Source organism: Acipenser ruthenus, chromosome 28, assembly GCF_902713425.1.
Source record: "Acipenser ruthenus chromosome 28, fAciRut3.2 maternal haplotype, whole genome shotgun sequence".
Taxonomy (NCBI): domain Eukaryota; kingdom Metazoa; phylum Chordata; class Actinopteri; order Acipenseriformes; family Acipenseridae; genus Acipenser; species Acipenser ruthenus.
Genome location: NC_081216.1, coordinates 23,257,662 through 23,266,660, shown reverse-complemented (window position 1 = coordinate 23,266,660; position 8,999 = coordinate 23,257,662). Strand labels below are relative to the sequence as shown.

General features: G+C 39.2%; 1 protein-coding gene across 1 annotated transcript; it reads left to right on the top strand.

The window, feature by feature from the left end:
- Positions 1 to 301: 301 nt before the first annotated feature.
- On the top strand, positions 302 to 8,212 carry LOC117435118 (mitochondrial carrier homolog 2-like). The gene is made up of 13 exons (XM_034058067.2): positions 302 to 449; positions 3,422 to 3,506; positions 4,620 to 4,726; positions 5,197 to 5,223; positions 5,370 to 5,426; positions 5,862 to 5,919; positions 6,164 to 6,215; positions 6,306 to 6,365; positions 6,466 to 6,559; positions 6,817 to 6,864; positions 6,966 to 7,033; positions 7,351 to 7,426; positions 7,914 to 8,212. The coding sequence occupies exons 1-13, from the start codon at positions 363 to 365 to the stop codon at positions 7,998 to 8,000; spliced, it is 906 nt and encodes a 301-aa protein (XP_033913958.1). The 5' UTR covers positions 302 to 362; the 3' UTR covers positions 8,001 to 8,212.
- The last annotated feature ends 787 nt before the right edge of the window (positions 8,213 to 8,999 follow it).

Here is an 8,999-nt window from a genome sequence, read left to right as displayed (position 1 = left end):
TACATATCACATAGCAGGTGAAAACATACTCGCTGCCTGTGTACTGCTGTTGCAGTATAGAATTAAAGTTGCGGTCAAAGGTAACTAAGCATTAATCGTGATATAAAATTATTATTATTATTATTATTATTATTATTATTATTATGTGTTATGTTTTATGAAACATGAATGCAAAATATTATTTAAAAAACAATCTTCACCATAATTCACAGAACAAGAAAAACCGACTTGAACTTTTAACGTGATTTTTTATGAACGAAAAAAAAAAAAAAAAAACCCTCATACAACGTGATCACCCCACCGTATCACGTGACACGTCGCTCTCTCTTGGCTTCCCTTTGGAGGAGATTGTTTCTTTCATAATGGCGGACACGTGCAGTCAGATGTTGCTGGGGTCTGGACTCACTGTCCTCTCCCACCCGCTCATGTACATCAAGGTGCTGGTACAGGTGAGACGCAGGCTCCCTATGTTATTATCAACACCTTACATTTAGCTTGGCAGGGCACGGAGCTGGCTACACGGTCTTGCACTGTGTGTGTCCTACACCTTCTATCTAGTACGACTGCTGCGGCTCCTAACAGTTACCCTTCTGTAGGAAAGGCACACTGTCGCTTTTTAGATGCTTTTATATATTGTGGTGTTTGGAATTGGCTTGTCAGTGGATCGTTTAGGTGTATTTATGTCACGGATTTAGTGCCTCCTGAGTGTCAGTAATGCAGTATACCTGACGTCAGTAAGGACAGGTCAAGGAAATTGACCGATTCAAAGCAGCTGTTTGAGGCCTGGGCCCGTGAACAAATATTCTGTCTGTATGTATACACGACAAGTCCGTGAAATACACCTTGACAGGTAAAACGTGTCTATTTTTGAAAAACGGTCGTTACTTTTGAAGTGATATTTTGTATATGATGATATACGGTACTGGTTCGCACCTTGACCTTTGGTATTTGATACTAGGTAAACTGCCACAGGGTTTAGGCGTGCTTGACAAAAGTAACTGTTTACGTCATATAAGATCAATTCATATTTCAAATGTGCAGTTTACCAGTATTGTTTTATTCCTATTTTGACTGTGTACGGTGATTTGTTTTCTCGTTCTGGAAAAGGTTCAATGCACAGGACTTTTTTTCACTACCGCTACCGTATCAGATAATGTACTGTCGTTGACTGTTTTATTTTTAAATCGTCCTACATGTTTATGCTGCTGTCTGAAGCAACGGCTTTATTAAAATAATAAACTGACATGATTGTTATGTTTTCATAAGTAGACTTTGGGTGTAAATGTACCTGTTTTTCAATTCCAGTTCCTTTTAAAAATCAATTCCTATTCCCTCGTGATCGATTCTAACACCGCATTCCTCAACATTGCAATTAGCAGTGTTATTCAAAAATAGACATGTTAATAGTTTATATTTATCAATTAACAAAATGCAAAGTGAGTGAACAGAAGAAAAGCAGCAGTGTGGAGTAGTGGTTAGGGCTCTGGACTCTTGACCGGAGGGTCGTGGGTTCAATCCCCGTGGAGGACACTGCTGCTGTACCCTTGAGCAAGGTACTTTACCCAGATTGCTCCAGTAAAAACCCAGCTGTATAAATGGGTAATTGTATGTAAAAATAATGTGATATCTTGTAACAATTGTAAGTCGCCCTGGATAAGGGCGTCTGCTAAGAAATAAATAATAAGAAGAAAAATCTACATCAAATCAATATTTGGTGTGACCACCCTTTGCCTTCAAAACAGCATAAATTCTTCTAGGTACACTTGCACACAGTTTTTGAAGGAACTCGACAGGTAGGTTTGCCCAAACATCTTGGAGAACTAACCACAGTTCTTCTGTGGATTTAAGCAGCCTCAGTTGCTTCTATCTCTTCATGTAATCCAAGACAGACTCGATGATGTTGAGATCAGGGCTCTGTGGGGGCCATACCATCACTTCCAGGACTCCTTGTTCTTCTTTACACTGAAGATAGTTCTTAATGACTTTCGCTGTATGTTTGGGGTTGTTGTCATGCTGCAGAATAAATTTGGGGCCAATCAGATGTCTCCCTGATGGTATTGCATGATGGATAAGTATCTGCCTGTACTTCTCAGCATTGAGGAGACCATTAATTCTGACCAAATCCCCAACTCCATTTGCAGAAATGCAGCCCCAAACTTGCAAGGAACCTCCACCATGCTTCACTGTTGCCTGCAGACACTCATTCGTGTACCGCTCTCCAGCCCTTCAGCGAACAAACTGCCTTCTGCTACAGCCAAATATTTCAAATTTTGACTCATCAGTCCAGAGCACCTGCTGCCATTTTTCTGCACCCCAGTTCCTGTGTTTTCGTGCATAGTTGAGTCGCTTGGCCTTATTTCCACGTCGGAGGTATGGCTTTTTGGCCGCAAGTCACTTCTGACCAGACTTCTCCGGACAGTAGATGGGTGTACCAGGGTCCCACTGTTTTCTGCCAATTCTGAGCCGATGGCACTGCTGTACATCTTCCGATTGCGAAGGGAAGTAAGCATGATGTGTCTTTCATCTGCTGCAGTAAGTTTCCTTGGCCGACCACTGCGTCTACGGTCCTCAACGTTGCCCGTTTCTTTGTGCTTCTTCAAAAGAGCTTGGACAGCACATCTGGAAACCCCTGTCTGCCTAGAAATTTCTGCCTGGGAGAGACCTTGCTGATGCAGTATAACTACCTTGTGTCTTGTTGCTGTGCTCAGTCTTGCCATGGTGTATGACTTTTGACAGTAAACTGTCTTCAGCAACCTCACCTTGTTAGCTGAGTTTGGCTGTTCCTCACCCAGTGTTATTCCTCCTACACAGCTGTTTCTGTTTCAGTTAATGATTGTGTTTCAACCTACATATTGAATTGATGATCATTAGCACCTGTTTGGTATAATTGTTTAATCATACACCTGACTATATGCCTACAAAATCCCTGACTTTGTGCAAGTGTACCTAGAAGAATTGATGCTGTTTTGAAGGCAAAGGGTGGTCACACCAAATATGGATTTGATTTAGATTTTTCTTCTGTTCACTCACTTTGCATTTAGTTAATTGATAAATATAATCTATTAACATGTCTATTTTTGAAAGCATTCGTACTTTACAGCATTTTTTCACACCTGCCTAAAACTTTTGCACAGTACTGTATATATATATTATACACATACATACATACATACATACATACATACATATACAGATATAACTATGGTGTATTACATCATGTTCTGTATTAAGTGTAGTTTCATTTATACCTCTTGCTTTTATGTTGCCAACCACCTTTGGTTAACCTCTTCTGAACCAACTGTTTGGCCAGTCGTGGCTACACTTTTTTAATTCAAATTTTGGACTAAAGAAACAGCTGATCAGACAGGCATGTCATACTGTACTGTCACAAGTATTTGAAAATCTCTTAATTTACTCGCAGGTCGGACACGAACCTCTCCCTCCAAGTTTAGGTAGAAACCTCTTTGGCCGTCAGGTTTATCAGCTGCCAGGCTTCTTTGCATATGGTGAGTGTATCGTAAGCTGTGAAACACAGCAAACGCAAAGATCACACATTTGTAAATGCATTAACTGTAATGCTTTTAATTGTGTGTGTGTGTGTGTGTGTGCTGATTTTTTTTTTTTTAAAGCACTTTGATGAGGCATCTAGTGGTGGGTTAACGTGATGGCCTGTAGGTTACATAGAAAGCCTCGTTTTACACTGCCTGGGATTCAAACACATACTAAATAATAAACCAGCTGCTGTTGTCTATAGTGTTCTGACCAAATATAATCCAGTAGCATCTGATGTATTTGTGTTTTCTCATGTAAACCAGGACATCTCCTACAAATTGGCTGTTGCACCACATTGTGCATTTCAGGCTAAAGAAGCATTTCACATTCTTGGTCACTCTTTAGATTCAATATGACTGTGTAAATGTGTTGAGTATAACTAGCCCACCTAGGAATCATTTTTCTATCTAGCACATTATTATTATTATTATTATTATTATTATTATTATTATTGTGTATTCGTTCAGCTGTCTCCTGTAGTAATTGGAGGTTGGCATGGGTAGAAAATCTAGAACTGGGTACCCCACCGTGAAATACCCAGGTACCCAGATCGTTTTCAGGTAATGATTTAAAAAAAGATAATAATCGCATATTAATGTTTGAAGTGCATGATACGTATTTAAATACTATATAGTACACATACGTTAATCTCTTCAGAGCTGTATACTTGTGGAACCTTTTTCAGTACCGGAAACATCGTAGTAATAATAATAATAATAATAATAATAATAATAATAATAATAATAAAATACCTTAATTGCTCATTTCTTGTAAAGACATATCAACATGAGTTTTTTCTTGAGTGCTTTGGAAGTCATGGATGGTATAGATTTCTGTGCAACAAGTGTGTATATCTGTCTCTCTGTGTGGCAATGTGTGGCAATAATGGAATTATGACATTATGAAAAATGACATTTTAGAAGAACTACACAGCTGTGAATGTACAGTAATCAATTTATGCAAACTGTTGATGTCTAAGGTTTAAGGCTTAGCTGCTTTTAATTCTGTTTGTTTTGTTTCTGTTAATGATTAACCTTTTGTGAAACGTTTTTATTTTTTTTGTGTAGCTAAGCACATCGTGAAGATCGATGGGAAAGCAGGCCTGTTTAAAGGCTTAGCTCCAAGACTGTGTGCTGGAACCATTGGGACCCTTGTTCACAGCAAAGTTCTACAGGTCAGAACTCGACGTGACTCCAAGTACAAAGCAAAAGCACTGTGACCATATACAATGTACATGCAAATGTATATAGGTACAGGGTGCGTTAAATAGCTGCGCGTCTCGGATCACTGATGGAATCTGCTCTGCAGCTCTGAGCTGAACTGAGCACACCGTTAAGTGGGTTCTTTCGCTGAGCTGTTCTGAGTGGCCCATTTCTTTAACACACACACTGTAAAAACCTGTTTCAGGAAGGATGCAAACGCATGAATGTTAAACTTTATTGTTTCACATATGTAAAGAGAACCAGCTATCAATTTCTCTGTGTCCAAGTACTGTAGGTGTCTGTCATTCCAGTTATGAAGAAACATGGTTACTGAGGTCATCCACAGTATTGCAATCAACGAATATTTTATAGCTGCCTCTGTATTTCTTGTGCATATCTCTGCTACTTATTTAACTGTTATATTTGTCTCATTCTCTTCCAGAACTACCAGAAGGCTGACAAGACAGAGGTAACACCTTTCTTTCAATCTGCTTTTTCTACTCTGTCTGACCAAAACCTGCAACATTTAAGTCTGAATGCAGTATTTTGAAATACTGGAACTGGCTGCTAACTGTGACAGAAAAAGATAAGTATTTTGATGTATTCTCTCTCCAGGAACCAGGAAACAGCCAGAAAGAGGACTTGTCATCTCTACAGCAGGTTGTGAAGGAGGTGAGAAATCAGTGTGCATGGTTGAATTAATACTGGGAGTATAGCAAACCTGTAGGAAGGCATACACTGTAAACCCAAGCTAATGGCAGGGGGTTAGCAAAATCATTTGTATGAAAAATGTGTTTACCATAAACATCTTTGTAATTGATGCAACATAAGGTTAAGTGCATGCTTGTTTTTTAAACTTTATAATTTATATAGCTGAACACATAGTAACGATTGATAGGAAAGTAGCTCTGTTTGGATCAGTAGATTAATAACTTTGTGTAAAACATGTACATTTAATATTAATACTGTACTTAAGTGTAATTTGACCACTAGGATAACCACTCTAACACATGTCTCTTACTGGGACCTTGGTCAGTGGCAGGCTATTGTACCAGTAGGCTCTAGATTTCTAAACCAAGTTAATAACATTTTTTTCCCCTTCCACAGACAGCCAGGGAGATGGTGGCACGTTCTTGTGCCGCAGTTGTCACTCACCCATTCCATGGTAACTACAGTCTGATTGGTTTAAATCAAAACCGTTTACGTTTCATTGGGATTAAATCAAAACGATGGCGCCATCATGGCCATGTGGCAGCACCATAAACTGATTTAATTCCGGCATTAGTTTATCCAGTATTTTGCTCTCTTTTGCTTATTTTTTCTTTTATTGGCAAGCTGTAAATAAATGTTTGCTCTATTGTGTGATTGCATCTATACCTTTATTGTATTTCCTTTCTCCTCTTCCCTAGTGATCACTTTAAGATGTATGGTACAGTTTATTGGAAGGGAAACCAAGTACAGGTTAGTGGACCCGCAATTCTATTAAAAACGTGCAGAGACTGTTCGGTCAGGGTTTAAAATGTTTTCATTTTTTTTTTTACATTTCCACAGCGGAGTGTTTGACTCGGTTGTAACTATCTACAGGGAAGAGGGAATCTTGGGATTTTTTGCGTAAGTACAGTAATTTCAGATTTGCATATTCAGCCCCTATGAATAGACGGGTGTGTTTTGAGGATGCCCGGTAAATGTTTTGCACATGTTCTCGTTCCAGTGGTCTCATTCCCCGCCTCCTTGGGGATGTCATTTCCTTGTGGCTGTGCAACATGCTTGCTCATCTAATAAACACTTACGCATTAGACAACTCTGTGAGTATATTCCGGGTTTATTTTTACAGTAATTACAAAAATGGTGAATCTAGGATTAGTAGAACTGAAGACAGGTCTTGTCTGTAGAACAAAGCACTGCTCGCGTCAAGCAAGTCTATAGGGGGGGGGAATCCTTTTTCCTGTGCACTGTGAGAATCCATGTTATAGTATTAGGTCACCATAGTTAACCCAGACTAATCACAATGTTGCAAGTGTTGCTGTTTTATGATTTGTATTCCTGTTTGTTTTTGCTACAGATGTCCCATGTGGGGGAGATAAAGAACTGCTCCCAGGCTGCCACAGGGGTACGTGAAATTAGAAATGAATTGCATTAAAGCATAACACGCTGTTGTAAAATGTGTGTGCTCATTTTTTGTTTTTTACTTTTCCATTTCTTTTCTTCCAGTTCTTTGCTAGTATGCTAACCTACCCCTTCCTCCTGGTATCAAACCTCATGGCAGTCAATAACTGTGGGTAAGTGGTCAGACTGATCCCACACGGATTCAGCCTTGCTTTTAGATTGAGAAGCATTTCATAACAGAAGTACCAACTTGTTCTTTAAAAGATGTTTCACTTAGAAACTAAGTTGGTTTGCGTAGTAAATGCAGAGAACTACTACTGTGCTGTGTTGCTTCGATACCAGCCTCTAGTTGCAATGTACAATTTCAAGGTTTTCTCTATCTCTTATTTAGCTGACAGTAATTTTTCAGTAATATTTTGTGTACATGGCTGTGCTCCACGTGTGTGGTGTAGATCTGTCTCAATCTATTTTTTGATTTGTCCTTCTCCAGACTTGCTGGTGGCCTTCCTCCAAACGCTCCTGCTTACCCCTCTTGGGTTGACTGCTGGAGGACTCTCAGCAGAGAGGTAACGAACAGAAGTGCTTCTTTAGGAATGGTTTCTATATAAAATAACTTCTAAAGAACCGTATGAGTATCTATTAGGGCTGTAACAGTACACTAATCTCGCAGTACAATACGTATATCGCGATATGCGTCACAATACACAGGATTGTGTATAATGTAATATAATATAATCAAATAGTAATTTTATTCCATGTACTGCAGTTGCCTCATGTACCTGTTCCATTGTTGAGGCCTGAGAGTGTTTCAGACTATGATCCATAACTTAATTAAATCTTAATCAAACTTTCTGACAAACATTTAGCCTGCAAAAAAAAAAAAAATAGTAGGACATTTCTTGCAGATGTTGAAATGTATTTTACAGTGCCATTTCTTTATTGTACAGGATAGGCAATAGAAGCACTTGTATATGTTTTTACAGTGCGGTCCTGACCTGCAGTTGAATACAGGTGTGCAGATTTGTTGATGCTGACCTCCGTTTCATTTTGCAGGGTAACATGAGCAGAGGGAACAGCCTGTTTTTCAGAAAGATGCCTGCGGGGAAGATGTATGCAATGGATCAGAAACGATTTTTTTAAATAAAAGTGCATCAGAATAGTCTAATTGTAATAAATATAAAATAAGATGAATGGAAATGAATATGAATTCTTTGTATGCATTTGTTTACAATAATGTATTCAAGATTTTTTTTTTTTTTTAAACAATGTATTCAATCTTGGAAGCAGTTAAACCCGTTATGCATTATTTTATGACAATGTTGAATGGCATTGATTAAAAGTGTAAAGAATTATTATTTAAGTGATTTGTACAGTTAAATACAACTGAGATCTCTCTTTTCTATAGGTTATCATGTAAACGCTGTTTTTGGAAGAAAAATGTATCATTCCTTCCAAAAAAAAAGCTAAGTGCTGTGTTCTTTTGTTATACCTCCGTGTTTAAAACAGGGATCAGTCTGAACAAGTGCCAGCTTAATTGACTTGCACCAACACAAGAGCAACGAGAAGCGACTGAATTCCAACCTGTTCCGCAACCACCCAGAGCAGCTTGGTTGCCCTGAGTTTGTCGGGCCGTGCCTGCGAGCCCTAGGAAGAGATCCACTGTATCAGCAGCAGCGTATTGAAATGTTCAATAGATGCTAAATGAGGACGGTCTGTGCGTCCTCGGTGCACTGGTCTGATCAGGATTGCTTTCATTCCCACAGCTCCATCGTTACGAGTGGGACCTTCAGTGCTCATCCTGCAGTGGTGTCTGGATTTCAGACTGGTGTTTAGGCCTGTTGGTAATGCTGAAAGGGGAGTTCACCCTGCTGAATGTGCAATAACAAACCTTTGGTAAACAATACAACATGGTATATAATCGGGTATCTTGTACACCTGATTAAAAGGTTAAAGGTAAAAAGGGAGGTTGGCTTAGACCACATTAGATGTCCTTGCCTTTTTCAGCAGGCGTCCTTTCAGAGCTGGCTGAACTTGGATGCTGTGTCTGAGGTCTAGCCCATGCTTTTGCAGTGCCAGCCTGTACATCGAACAGGAAATTCAAGGGGAAGCATCCTGCCAAAGATGCCAATTTTACACAGG

Bases quoted from the DNA above. Each gene is read 5' to 3' on its own strand.
- LOC117435118 (XM_034058067.2), top strand. From the start codon at position 363: ATGGCGGACACGTGCAGTCAGATGTTGCTGGGGTCTGGACTCACTGTC. The intron at 6,560-6,816 runs GTGAGTATATTC...TTTTTGCTACAG, and splicing joins CTTACGCATTAGACAACTCT to ATGTCCCATGTGGGGGAGAT. The intron at 7,034-7,350 runs GTAAGTGGTCAG...GTCCTTCTCCAG, and splicing joins ATGGCAGTCAATAACTGTGG to ACTTGCTGGTGGCCTTCCTC.